The 14,824-nt window shown below is 39.6% G+C and overlaps 1 protein-coding gene across 2 annotated transcripts in view; it reads right to left on the bottom strand.

Annotated features, from left to right (window-relative positions):
• PITPNC1 (phosphatidylinositol transfer protein cytoplasmic 1) overlaps positions 1–14,824 on the bottom strand; it is a 201,596-nt gene that overhangs the window by 57,609 nt on the left and 129,163 nt on the right. For both annotated transcript variants that reach the window (XM_039326786.1, XM_039326785.1), the window contains exons 3-4: positions 6,146–6,234; positions 2,356–2,363 (exon numbers count right to left, since the gene is read on the bottom strand). In XM_039326786.1, coding sequence (XP_039182720.1) covers positions 2,356–2,363; positions 6,146–6,234 — 97 coding nt within the window. The remainder of the gene's footprint in view (positions 1–2,355; positions 2,364–6,145; positions 6,235–14,824) is intronic.

Below are 14,824 nucleotides of genomic sequence, written 5' to 3'. Positions count from 1 at the left end.
TGTAGCCAATAAACATGTTCTTTGAGGAAACCTCTAGCCTCGGAGTTCTGATTTGTTTGATCTCATCTATCGGAACCTTGACAGCTAGCTCTGGTCAAAAGTCTTGCAGCAGCCTTCTTCACCAGCATACCAGATATTCATCAAGAGTATGCCCAGTTAAAAAGCCTTAGTATAATCCACTATAATGTACAGGATGATAACTACTGTAGATCCACCTTTACCGAAAGCAGACACAATTTGTGCTCTAGCTAAGATGAATGAAAGCAATGATTCCACAGCTGAAAATCCAGAGCTACACATCAGCTTTATAATTGGTTTTTAAAGAAGGTAGGATCTACATAGGTGGCAATTTGGTCCATGTAGCATTTTCCATTCAAACTGCAACTACATTCACTAGGCATGAGAAAATGAATGCAGTAGAATTTCTGTTTTTTGCATAACGCAAGCATGGATATAGCTGTCTTAGTTACAGCTCCTGCACATGAATCTGCTTTTCTACCATTCTGCATTTGCTCAGGAGAAGCTGTACTTCAGAGAACAGGACCACATACACTGAGGGTTTGCCTGTTTGCAAGAGGAATGGGAAAATATCTGTTGATAGTGCAGTTCCGTCTTTCCGTAGAGAGATAATGGCTATTTTTAATGGACAAAATCAACTTTTTCTGATATTTTTCATCCACTGGTGCTTTATATCTACTTGTTTCTTCCCGCCCTCCTTCCATCGAAGAATATTTTAAAATACATATAGCCTCCTGTTTTCAATAGTGAAAGCCTTGATGATTCTCACAGTAATATACTTTATAATTATCTCAACCATAATATGCTTTAAACCACTATTATCCAGAACTAACATCACAGATCATTTCCAGAAGAGGAAACATCCACAAGGACAGAAAATAGCATTAGTTGTCCTGGGAATGCGTCAAGGGAATCACTAATAAACTAAATATATCAAAGATGAGATTAAACTCTCATGTAAGCTCTCTTGGCGATTCTAAGCAAAAACAAATGTTATACCCCTATTCTAGGCTATTCTAGGACTATCAGGATTTACCAGAACTGAGCTGAGTAAATTTGGCAATTTGAGAGCAAAGAGACATAGTTCTCTGTAGTAGTCCCTAAGTTTTTTTGCACCATAAATCTCTAACCCTACAATGACTGGGCTCATTTTTGGATGACATTTTGTTAAAACCTCATGTTTAGCCATGTTAATTAGCAAACCTCCTAACCTGTGGAAGCACCTGACCCAACCTTGTCTAGGCACAAAGCTTCCCATTGGGGTTGGCTAGTCCTTGGATGGAAGACTCCCAAAGACTATAGGCTAGACTGGGATGTAAAAAAATAAAATCCCAGAAGACAGTATTAGCAAATAGCTGCCATACTGCTACCAAGAAAGCTACTTGGACCTTATGACTGTGTACGCTTCAAAATAGTTCAGAAGCGCTTCTATTCGGCATATGCTTGAGTAAAAGGTGTTGCTTGAAGAGCTGCATTAACTTTAAGGAGTGAATTTGTTACAGCTGACACAGACCTTTTCAGGCTTATTTTATATGAGCAGCAGACAGATGTTCCATACATATTTGGTTCTACACAGGGCTTCTTCTGAATTATGTCTAAGTGCGCTTGGCGATAATAAACAGATGCAAGTACGGTAATCAGCACGAGAAGCTTGACTTAAGGACATCTCCACATTTTGAATTTGTGAAGGCCAATTTTCCCACCTTTTTACTTAATCTAGCTATGGATTTTTTTTTTTTAGAATGTTGATCAAACTGGAAGGGTGTGCTTGCTACGGAAATAAATTTCTACAAGATTTGTTTCATAGAAGACAACGGAACAGAAATTGATTTTGCTCAGAACAATGTATTTTTAAGTATGCCCCGTGTCTCTTCTGTCTTATACTGCCTAGTTCAGTTCTTATGTTTTCTGGGCACTGAGCCCAGAATTGTTTAATTCCGTCTGGAGATTGCAGCATTTTCCAGGTACTGTATCAAGACAGATGGTTGTTTTATAAGTTAATGAAAGATAAAATGAAAAACTGTCTCTCTATTACTAGCAATAACCAGCATATTAAAGCCTGTATGTCTCTTTTTTATATAAAGAGAGAAAGATTTTTTTTATTATTATTACAGCTACTGGGTAACAAAATAAATCAAGCCTTGAAATTATTACATTTTTTACATCAGTGACATCTGATAATATTAGAAGCACTATTCTTCTTCAGCTATATAAAAGGAGCAATCTGCTGTTGAATATCAGTATTTTTATTCTTTTAAAAAGCCAAGAATCTATTGTTTTGTTCTAATCATAGCTTTTAAATACTATTTAACATGACAAAGAAGAATCAGAACTTACCGTGTATTCTGATCCACATTCAGCCGATAGGAATAAAAGAAAAAGAATGACATAAAATTATTTCATTGTTCACATTACTTTAATTAAAATGCAAAATGCATTGCTAATTTTGATGCATGATACAAAATCCTAAGAATCATATGGGCTGGAGCACAATTCAAAGGGGCACTATTTGTAATTGTTCAATAATGAATGGGCAGAGAAATTGTTGGAAGTTGTGAACTGAATTTGATGGGTGTCATTCTTGCATAATTGTGCTTCTCAGCTCCCCTATTCTTAATGACATGTTAAAGTTACAGAATTGTATATGTGTATTGTATATATTAATTGATATTTTTATAGCACTCACCTTGGAGGGCAAGATTAAGGTTCCTATTATAAATAAGCATGGAGAACATAACAAGTTTGCCTCAAACAACTGCAAAATACTTAACAGAAGGTTATATTTTTGTTAATCCTGTTTCATCTGTGAGAACAGTTGCCTTCTTTTAGGAAAGTAGATATGACAGGTTGGGGTGAGGAACTGGACATGAAGACTAAAATGGCACCACATAAGAAAACTAAATTCATGGGACTTAGCAAAAGTCCCTTGAAATTCATCTCTCCAAAGATGATGATGATGACTTTGTTCCCTCTGCAGTATTTTTTCCTCTGATTGACAACTGCTCTCCAAGGGTCCACTCTGAGGCAAAAGACTTCCATGATATCTTCTCCATTTTTAATTTGTAAACTGGAGAAGTCAGTGTGTGCTCTACCACTAGGCTACCTTCCCTTTTTCCAGTGAAGGGACTCATGGAGATGGTGCTGGTGCAGTTGGAAATTCTTATGAGACGGACCCCAAGGATAATTCCACACAACAATCTAAAGGGAGTAGTCGGTGGGAACAATGGAACCCAAGGAGATCATTTCTGTCCCTGGAGAGTAGTCAGGGCTTCACTGTGGCTTTTCGGGAATGTACACATCTCACAACTCTGGCTTCCCCTCAAGCAGCACAATTTTCCAATTGTCTGTTAGCTCAAAGTTAGAGCATGTTTGCTCTCTTCTGGCGCCAAAAAACCTCTGCGGTGCCAGGAGAAATATGCCCTTGACATTTTACCTCAGATGGCAGAAGTGAGAACAGGTTTTTTTTTCCTGCAAAAACAGTGGGTATGCCCTGGACATGTAAAGCAATTTTCAGATAGGCATGCAAGGAGACCAAACTCAGCCCTGATACCACAAACAATAATTTGTAGCTGTATGACTAATTCGTGTTCAGCTTGCCTCTCCAGTTAGCAAAAGTTCTAATTATGAAGAATGGTAACTTGTCCTTGGATGAACTGAAGGAAATAGTGCCTGATCCTTGTAACCCCTGCTAAATAATATCCCTGGTGCAATACAGCTATTAGGTTAACTATGAGAGAGATCAGCTACAGCAACCAGGTGAATATATCATCAAACCTACTACACAATTTTATGTAGCGTAGCACTTAAGCTGCAGTGAAGAGAGTTGGGTAATACATATTTAGCAAAGATTAGACCAAGAAATGAAAATATGGGGGATTCATTATTTTTATGGGGGTTAGGTTTTCTAATCTGTAACTTATAAAACTTTAACTTATAAAAATTAAGGGGAAATGAGCAACGTATAAAATAACAAAAATGTCCAGAGGACTACCTATGAATTTGTGTTATAAAAATAGCAGTTTTGTGTGGCACTTTTAAGGCTGTGAAATGTATTCGAGAATAAGCCAGCCTTCTTCAACTAACTGTAAATCCTCAATTTGCAGCTTAGCCTCTGTTCAAAGTCACAATGGTACTGGAAAAAATGTGACTTATGACCAATCCTTACACTGACAAATGTTGCAGCATTCATATGGTCACGTGATCAGAATGGGAAATCCTCACCCCAACCTGGGTTTGCCTAAACTCCAGAGAGAGAAAAACCAAACAAAATTTAGGGAATATGCAGCTGAGGGGTGAGCTCGAAGGCAGCCTGTCAACTCCGGAATTTTTTTTAAAAAAGAAGTAATTTTATTAAAAGCGAGGGAAGATAAGATTCCTCACACTGAATACACGGTTAAAAAAAAGAGAGAGATAAATACAAACAAACTCAGGTAATCCTCGAATTACGATCACAACTAGCACCAGAATTTCAATTGCTAAGCAAGGCGATTATTAAGTGAATTATGCCCAATTTTACCTTTTTTGCCATGGTTATTAAGCGAATCCCTACAGTTTTGTGACTCATGTGGTCATTAAGCGAATTCGGCTTCCCTCATTAATTACTTCTCACAAGTCAGTCAGGAAGGTCACAAATGGTGATCACGCGGCTCCAGGATGCTGCAATTGTCATAAATACACGCTGGTTGCCAAGCGCTGAAATTTTGATCACATGATTGTGGGGATGCTGTAAGGGTTATAAGTGTGAGGAATGGTTGTAGGCCACTTTTCTGAGTGCCACCGTAACTTTGAACAGCCACCAAACAGATGGTTTTAAGTCAAAGACCACCTGTAGCTTATAATAAAACAGCTCAGCCTTGCCTGAGGTAATCCCTCCTTAGTTAGCCATCTCCAAAAATCTCAAATCTTCTTTGTTTCTATGGGGTCTCATGGATCAGGTGATTTACTACTGGGTGCAGGAGGCTGCCTATTTGCTATTTAAAGGGCCCACTGCTCCCTGCTACAGTTTCTTGAACCAAAACAGGAGTGAAGCCCAAAATTCAGCTACCCGGGAAGCTGTCCAGTGATGGGCCCAAATGCAGTTTTCTAATATTGGGAGGAGTGGGAGAAGAACTGAAAGGAAAGCAGGTAGTTTTGGTGAGGAAAATAGAATGGAATAGGATTCTATTCACATCCATAATCCAAAACTTCCACTCTAAAAAAATGCCCCCCTTTTACATTTTCGTATATTTTTATATTTGCACAGGACATGGAAAATAATCAAGGGTTGCAAATCAGATGTTAGAAATTCAATCTTCAGAAACCAGCTGGAGTCAGTCAGGATTCAACTGACGTGCTACAGGTAGTCCTCGACTTATAACTTCTCATTTAGTGACTGTTCAAAGTTACAATGGCACTGAAAAAAGTGAGTTATGACCATTTTTCACACTTATACCGCTGTAGCATCCCCATGGTCATGTGATCAAAATTTGGATGCTTGGCAACTGATTCATATTTATAACACTTGCAGTGTCCTGGTGTCATGTGATCACCTTTTGTGATCTTCTTACAAGCAATGGGGAAGCCAGTTTCACTTAACAACCGTGTTGTTAACTTAACAACTGCAGTGATTCACTTAACATCTGTGGCAAGAACAGTCATAAAATGTTTCACTTAGCAACAAAAATTTTGGGCTCAGCTGTGATTGTAAGTTGAGGACTATCTGTACTATCCTTCCTATGGTCATTCTTGAACAAAGGAATTCCAAGGGAAAACTTCAGCTGAAGTTCTATTATTTATATTAATTGGTCTAAATAAGAATCCATGATTTCCTATTTCACTACGGAGATTAATTAATTCATCAGTGTTTTAGATCAACTGTCACTGCCATTATAAAAAGTCACGGTGATTATTTTGCTTAGAACCAACCTCTAATCATTTCCCTCTGACTTAACTGCTTGCAATTCTAAACCCAAACAAACAATATATGTATACCCACTAAAGATAAATATACTTTGGATGGAGCATTTAGTCTGTAAAATATCAAATGATAGTTAACAGTTTTAATCCAAGATAGAATAGCAGAATCATGTAACAACTGAAATCATTAAACCATCGACTTTCTTTACCATCACAACCCCTTAAAACATACCTGTAATTGTATATGGGTAGTAATTCCATGCCTTCTCTGTGACATAAAATATTTTGGGGACAACAGCTCTTGCCCAGCTTGGAAGTTTGCTGCAAGAGAAAAAAGAACTTGAATCACAAATACAATCCACTCTGTTAATTTCCCCTAATGAGCAATAATCAGTGGATGATATAAATTTGTATATATGGCTAAAGAAATAGATATATTATATGCTGTAAGCCACCCAGAGTCATTTGAAACAAGATGGGTGGCAAATAAATTCAACAAACAAACATTTCTGCACTGAATACTGCAAAACAGAGGTCTCAAACTTCCCATTTTTCTCATTCACACGTTTAAAACTTGGAGAGTAGCGCCCCAAGAAGTTGTGTCTTCCCAATGGGACAAGAATGGTGGAGTATGGCCAGCCATAAAATACCCATTTTCCAACATGTAGGATTATGAGACTACAAGAAAACGCCAATGATTGGATCAAATGGAATATTTGCTTTTCTGTATTGCAGTTATAAATTGGGAAATTGTTGTCCATACATAGCAGCCATTTGTTTTTCACTGTGGCAACTGGTCAAAATGTATCTTCCAAGCTTAGTTTTAAATAGCCATAAAACAGGATTATTTTTCCTAGCATTGCCATTCAGTAAATATAGTTTGAAATGCAAAAGCTCCCTCAAATCAAGCTTGACTCCAGGTGCTGTCAGTGCAGTTTTGTAGTTTTCCTGGTAGTAACACACAAGTGATTTGGACACTGCTTTCTCCTGGCCTTTTTTTCCTAGCCAACACCTGGGGTTTCCCATGATTGATTGATTTATTTTATTTATTTATAAAAATTACTGGCTGCCCATCTTACTACAAATTAACTCTGTGTGACTTACAATTGTATATATAGTGAGGTCTTTAGGCCGTTACGAAAGGATAGGACGGTTGAGGCCAATCTCGAGGTGTTCCAGAGGGCAGATGATCTCCTCCCCTACTTAACCCTTTTTCTAATAAGCCAGTTACTTATTATAACAAATATATACTTTAGGCATCAACAATGTATTATAATACAGTAAAGGACCAAAAATAAATATCATTAAAATGAAAATGTTATGATTTTTAAAAAATATGAATTGTACATTTTAGAAACTCAATCCTTTGACTTCATTTGATAATCCTAAATAATCACACCAGTGTTCCTACACTACATAATGTTTAGGTATTGTATAAACCCTGAAGAGTGAACAACAAAAGTATAGCCTGGTAGCATTTTTCTGATTAATGATCCAAAATGTTAGCTTTGCATTGCATCTAATAACTTTAAGGTTTATTTTGCTCTCCCAGTTCTAAAGTTGTTTTCTTATTATCCAGTGGTGGCTGAATGAGTGATGATACTCCTAACATGGGAAAAAATGCAGTTTGCTTGTGTGCTGACGTCAGTATAAATCCTTCTCATATGCTGGTAAGGATCCAGCAGAGAGCAGGGGAGATGATAAAGAGATAGGTGACAAACCCTACAGGAATTGGACTGTGGTTAGCTTAAACAGAAAATGAATAAGATGAATATGCCCAAATCCCAGAACAGGGAATTTTTTGCCAAATAACGTGAAAAATTAGGTGGTCAGTGAGTTGGGACATGCTTACGAATTGGGTGCACAGAAAACGTGGAGGTAGGGCTGCTATGTGTGGAGAACATTTCTTCATGCATTCACTCAGATAAGAAAAAGTAGCAATATGCTTTTCATAAAAGGTATTTTTGTTGGGGGGGAAATAGTCATGATTGCCTTGACTATTGTCAGATGCTGTTATGTGAGTATAATCTTCAGAGGTATCCAGAAGTGCCATTCAGTGTAAAATGCAACAGTGAAGATATTATCCCTTCTGCACTGCTGGTGATCCACATTAAAAAAAAAAAGACTTCATGTATTTATTTACAGTGATTTATATGATTTTTCAGAATACTGTATCACCTGAGCGCACTGCGGTGGCCAGCATGGAGATCTGGAAACGCAAGAATATCAGTCTTAATACCAAGTGCAAAATAATAAATGCTACTGTTTTTTCTGTAACTACTAGTTGTGAAAACTGGATAAAAACAGATAGAAATTAAATTCCTTCAAATTATGGATGTGGAGATTGCTACTGAGCAGAACTTAAACAGCAAAGGGGGGGGGAGAGAGAGAGAGAGAGAGAGAGAGAGAGAGAGAGAGAGAGAGAGAGAGAGAGGAAGAGGAAGAGAAGAGCATCAAGAAATAAATACCATTGGAAACTAAGTTTACCAAGCTCAGGCCCCATTATTTTGATCATACAATTTATTCAAATTCCTTAGAAAAAATTAACTATGCTAAGAATGGATGGAGGTGCTAGAAAATGAAACTGGCTAAAGCAGTGGTTCTCAACCTTTCTAATGCCGCGACCCCATAATACAGTTGCCCATGTTGTGGTGACCCCCAACCACTTATACATCACCAGGTGCCAGGGGTGTGGCCAAAGAAAAGGGGGAAAAAATGGCGGACAGCCTTGTTTGGCGACCCCCGTGAAATGGTCGTTCGACCCCTAATGGGGTCCCGACCCACAGGTTGAGAACCACTGGGCTAAAGCCACACTGGATAGAGACCATCAATAAGATTCTGGTTTAAATGTAGAGATATTAAACCAAGTTGTAAACTATCAAAAGGAATGAAGAAAATTAATAGTCATAAATAACTGAACCAAAATAAAGAGTGAGAATGTGTCTCCCGCACAATTAATTCTAGATACCTTACAGTTCTAAAACAATAAAATTATCAAAACCAGTCCACAATGCTGTATGTATTGGCAGGGCCAAAAACTTTCCACTAAAATGCTGGCTGTTCAGCAAATATGGTATTCAGCCCTCGGAAAGCCCTGCAGAAAAGCGCGAGGTTTGCTAATTTTAAAAATCAGAACAGGCCAAGGGCCATCTAGACCTACAGGCCCACTGCTCTTCAGTGAGGCACTAACACTGTCAAGACATCCTCCAAGCTTCTTTACTTCCTCGGGGCAGAGGTATGGAGAGGACTTGACAGCATGCTTTCTTGGGCTAATCACTTATTGGCTGGACAGGTCCCATTTGGAGCAAAGAGTTTTAATGGAAAGAACACAGATGGTTCTGAGCCAGTGATTTCTCAGACACATTTTGAGTTGCTAGCATTTACTTTTTTAAACCTTACCTGGGGTTAGGGCCTATCTATCTGAAAGCCCAACTCTTGTGATATTGAGACAATCTGATGTAGTGATTAAGGTGCTGGATTATGAACCAGTAACTCTCTCTCAGCCCAACTCACCTCAGAGGATTGTTGTGGGGGGAAAACAGGAAAAGGGAGCATTATGTACGTTGCCTTGAGTTGTTGTAAAAAGTAAAGATGGGATATATTAAATAAATAAATACATAAAGGCATTCAGATGTTAAGAAGAGCCTTCTAATTGGGGCCTGTCTATTGCACATATTAGAAAGGGTCTTCCGCATGGCTCTCAAACTATAGCATGTGTTCTTCATAGAGTTGCATTTGACCCCACCTACTTTTCTATTTCTTCCATCGAGGTAGTAGTAGTAGTAGTAGTAGTGAAATAATAATAATATTATTTCAAAAAACTGCAGCTTCCTGCAATAACTCCAGCAATGCTACAAAAAACTGCGCTACTTGGAACATCTTACATTTTAAAGAGGTATTTGGTTGATACCTAGGATGCTGGCAGCAACCCGTGTCAACCATCAGCGCCAGTCAATTTGGATGTTCAGTTGACTGAGGTCTAATGAATAATAATAATAATCATGATGATGATGATTATGTTGGAAGGGACCTTGCAGGTCATCTAGTCCAACCCCCTGCTCAGGCAGGAAACCCTATACCAGCGGTTCTCAACCTGTGGGTCGCGACCCCTTTGGGGGTCAAACAACCCTTTCACAGGGGTCACCTAAGACACGGGTTGGCAACCCGCTGGGGCGGTGGCCAGCGGGGGCATCGCACCCCAGGAAGCCGAGCCGGTTACATGTCTCCCCAGGTTGGGTGGGGTGGCAGTCATGGCTGGGGTGGCGGCCACATGTCTCTCTGGCTGAGTGAGGCCAGAGAGGCGGCAGTGACTGGGCAGCCACACCCCTTCACCATCCTCCCGCTGTTGCCTGGCTGCCGTGGGGTTCTCCACCACCACCACCGCCCTCGGTGTTGCAGGAGAAGGAGACCTTGGGCTGCAAGGGCGGCGGGGCCGGCGGCAGTTAGGACCCCCCTCGTCCCTGCAGTGGCACTCCCTGTGGCCAGCATGGCCGCCCATGGTGCAGGACCCCAACGATGCTGCAGTGGCCGCCGCCGGAGCCGCTGCCTTCCGTCCTACTCCCCCTCCCCGCCCATTTGGCTGAGGGGGCGGCGGGGACCTCCGACGATGCTGCAGTGGCTGCCACCAGAGCCACTGCCTCCCATCCTGCTCCCCCTCCCCGCCCGTTTGGCTGAGGACACAGCGGGGGCGGCAGCCGGGCCGGGGGTGGCGGGGACCTCCGACGATGCTGCAGCGGCCGCTGCTGTGCCGCCGCTGCCGCCGTCACCAAAGCTGCTGCCTCCCGTCCTGCTCCCCCTCCCCGCCCGTTCAGCATCATTTGCCTTTCGTTCTCTCTCTCTCCTCACCTGGAGAGGGAGAAAGAGAGAAAGAGAGAGAGAGAGAAAGAGGAAAGAAAGAGAAGAGAAAAAGAGAGGAAAGAAAGAGGAAAGAGAAAGAGAAGAGAAAGAGAGAGAGGAAGGAGAGAAAGAGGAAAGAGAAAGAGAGGAAAGGGAGAAAGAGGAAGAGAAGAGAAAGAGAAGAAAGAGAGAAAGAGAGAGGAAAGAGAAAGAGAAGAAAGAGAGAAAGAGAGAGGAAAGAGAAAGAGGAAAGAAAGAAGAGAAAGAGAGAGGAAAGAGAAAGAGAAGAGAAAGAAAGGAAAGAGAGAAAGAAGAAAGAGAAGAGAAAGTGAGAGGAAAGAGAGAGGAAAGAAATGAAAATACATCCTGCATATCAGATATTTACATTACGTTTCATAACAGTAGCAAAATTACAGTTATGAAGTAGCAACGAAAATAATTTTATGGTTGGGGGTCACCACAACATGAGGAACTGTATTAAAGGGTCACGGCATTAGGAAGGTTGAGAACCATTGCCCTATACCATTTCAGACAAATGGCTGTCCAATCTCGTCTTAAAGACTTCCAATGTTGGAGCATTCACAGCTTCTGGAGGCAGGTTGTTTCTCTGGTTAATTGTTCTAACTGTCAGGAAGTTTCTTCTTAGTTCTAGGTTGCTTCTCTCCTTGATTAGTTTCCATCTGTTGCTTCTTGTCCTGCCTTCAGGCGCTTTGGAAAATAGCTTGACTCCCTCTTTGTGGCAGCCCCTGAGATATTGGAACACTGCTATCATGTCACCCCTTGTCCTTCTCTAAGTCTCTAAACTAGACTAAACTAAACTAGTTTTATGGTTAATTGTCATTAGTTTATCATTACATTTAATTTTTGATTTTGCATCTATATTTTGCATGTTGTGAGTTGCCTTAAGTATTCAATGCCAATAAAAAGGATGACTATCAATCAGATAAATAATTAGAAATTATTTGGCAACAGAATTATGCTGTTCAGGGTATTTAGGAATTTCTAATCAATTTTTCAAATAAATTGTAGCCAGGTGTTTCTTAGAGAGTTTTACAACAGCTTACATTTAAGTAAAGATGAAGATGCCCCGAGTCAAGTCTGACTCCTGATAACCAGACATGTCCATCCAGGTTTCAAAGCCACAGAATGGAAGCATTTTGTCACAACTATATTTCAGAATCTTTTCTGACTATTCCATCAAGTCTATAGCCCTGAAATTCATCATCCCAGTTTAGACTAGGTCCAGCCTGCTCAGCAGGAGACTGTGATGAACTGTGAGCAAACCCCAAAATTGTATTCTTTTTCCGTTTACACAACTAGTGGACACAAAGCCAAAGGTGATAAAAAAATTTTTTGACATCCCCCTATTATGACAAGCCAACCTCTCCCCAATCAGAGCATCTGTAAATACCTTGGGACTGAAATATATCTAGAGAAAACTGGTTGACAAAGCCTTAGCTGAACTATGGTTTATTGCAGGAGTCTCCAAACTTGACAACTTTAAGACTTGTGGGCTTCCAACTCCCAGAATTCTCCAGCCAGCATGGAAATAAGAAAGCTTGTTTGTTATATTGGGAATAGTGAATAGTCTCTGAAATGCAGATTCACATTCAAGTTATATAATAGTTGACTACAATAATTTGTCTGCCTCCACTGATTGGCTTTGTCTTTGATCTCATGTGCTTGGCTGTTGGCCAGTCTTGCCCAGTTTATAGCTTTCCTCCCACAATCTAGTCTTGTAGACATATATCAGGGGGAAGAGTCACAATTTGAAAGCATTTCCTTTCTAACCAGGGAAAGCCATGGAAAAAAGATTTAAAACAGCCTTCTTCTCTGGAGCCACTAAGATACACCTGTTGCTATTCACACAATACTGTATGTAACATTAGCTGCTACGTTTAAATCTGCAGGTGGCATGCAAAACAATTGCCTAAACTATTTCCATATTTACTCACAGAGGAAGGTAAATTTATGTATTTAAAACAATTCTCCAAAAAGACAAAAGATCCCCTCCATATACACATGTGACACACTTGTGCATGATTGCATCTGTATATATGTTTCTGTGTGCATCTACTTACTACCTACAAGAAGCCATCCCCCCACCTACTTTCCTGGTCCAAGAAAGCAAAATATATTAATTGAATTAATAACTACTAATTAAGAATTACCTGCAAAATAGGGAAGCCAATTTGTAAAGTTAATTATCTCCAGCCTGCACATATAGACACCATCCTCTCTTTCATGCATCTATTTGTAGGAAGTTGGACTCAGTAAGTATAAAATTCTGTAGGCTCATTCTACAGCAAGATTCTCTGCATTCCATGATTCTCAGCCACAGGTTAGTGGGCAGAGGCAGCTGTCATGATGGCTCTGTGTAAGCTAGCTTGTTCTATGGGGCTATAATGAAAACTGGAGAACTTTAATGCTTTCTGTCTTCAAAAAAAGATTTGTGCAAGCCTGGAAGGCAAACAGAAATCTAAGCCTGATTACTGTGTGCTAAGAGTTCAACTGTGCAAATTACAGTATCTGGAAAATACTTAGGATTTCTAGCCTCATTCTGTCTGAGTGCTAATTCCCTTCTCTTGTTACCTTTCACCTGTAGAGGGCCTCTATCACAAGGACAATATTTTAATATTTCACCTACAAAAATTAGACAGCCATTAGATAGCAGCAAAGTTCATTTTCTGTATCTCTTTGCTGCCCTCTAGTGGGTGTTTGGAGTTTGCAACTCAGATAATGGCAGTATTGTATGGTAGTCCTCTCTATTCATGGAAATTCGCCATGTACTCTTCATTTGTGGGGAGTGCCTCCATGGACAGAGAGGCTTCCCACTACACAAATTTACATTGGAGAGTGAGAAGAGGAAGGGGAGGGTTAGTAGTTTTTTCCTGTTCTCCCTTGATGGCTTTTCTCCATTTTCAAAAGCACCTGCCTTTACTGCTACATATTTAGTAAATGTACATAGCCTTCTGTCTTGAAAGGTAATTATTTGGATTTCCCACAAGTGCTTTGGTTAAACAAATTGAGATTACAATTCAAATATTTCTATGTGGAGTCAATGTTTGCTTTTGCCTTTTCATTACCGTTATTTTGGCAGTATATGATTGGGCATTTGTAATTATTTGATAAGCCTTTCAAAACACCCATTGCATTGACCACTTTACTGATTTTTGAACTCATGATTTTAAATACATTTAAATGTAACATGGTGATATACTGTGGAAGGAAGAGCAGATCAATCTCCCTTAACATCACAGTTAAATCTTTTTGGTATGTTTGCCAAGTTCAAATCCAATCTTCTAACCACACAGACTCTTACAGGTTTTTTTTCTCTCAAACCAAGACCTGCACTAGACCTAGGTTCATATGTCTTGATAAACTGTAATTATCCATCCCTCTCTCTACACACAGGCAATACCTTTTGTGTTTACTTGTCTTAACAGGAATTCTTCTGCATCAGTGAAGGAAATAATATCCCATGGACAGAGAGATTTCCAGAGATTTTAGATTGCAGTTCCCATAATCCTTTACCACTGAACATGCTAGCTAGTCATAACTGACATTCAAATTGTCCAGAAAGCACCAATGTGCCTGCTCTTGCTATACAATAAGCATTTAGACAGCCTATGGGAAACTTCATTTGATGTTTCTATTGCTGTGAATGTACTGATCAAAAAAAGAGTGTCTCTCTCACATTCTAAAGAGACAGAGATATTATGCCTACAACCCAATGATGAATCTACACTGGGAGAAAAGGTGGTAACCACTGAGCCAAGCAATTCTACACAATGTTACCTACAATGGATGGATAACTTGGATGATCAAGAACTAACTGTAACTGACTCAGTTCAAATATCAAAAATAACAAAGATTGACATTCAGATACAACTTTCTGGAAACCACAACAAAGTGGATAATTTATTTATAATTATAACATGGAATAAAAGTCAATACAATACTCAGATGATATTGGCAGGAAGAGAAGAAAAGTTTGCTCAGTTTGAATTGGTTAGAAACTTTTGTAATCAAAGTTTGAGGTTTGATAATCGAAAAGTTTTAATATGGGAATTAA

Source organism: Crotalus tigris, unplaced genomic scaffold (genome assembly GCF_016545835.1).
Source record: "Crotalus tigris isolate CLP2741 ecotype Arizona unplaced genomic scaffold, ASM1654583v1 scf7180000024345.2110221, whole genome shotgun sequence".
Lineage (NCBI taxonomy): Eukaryota > Metazoa > Chordata > Lepidosauria > Squamata > Viperidae > Crotalus > Crotalus tigris.
This window is presented reverse-complemented; position numbering and strand designations above follow the sequence as displayed.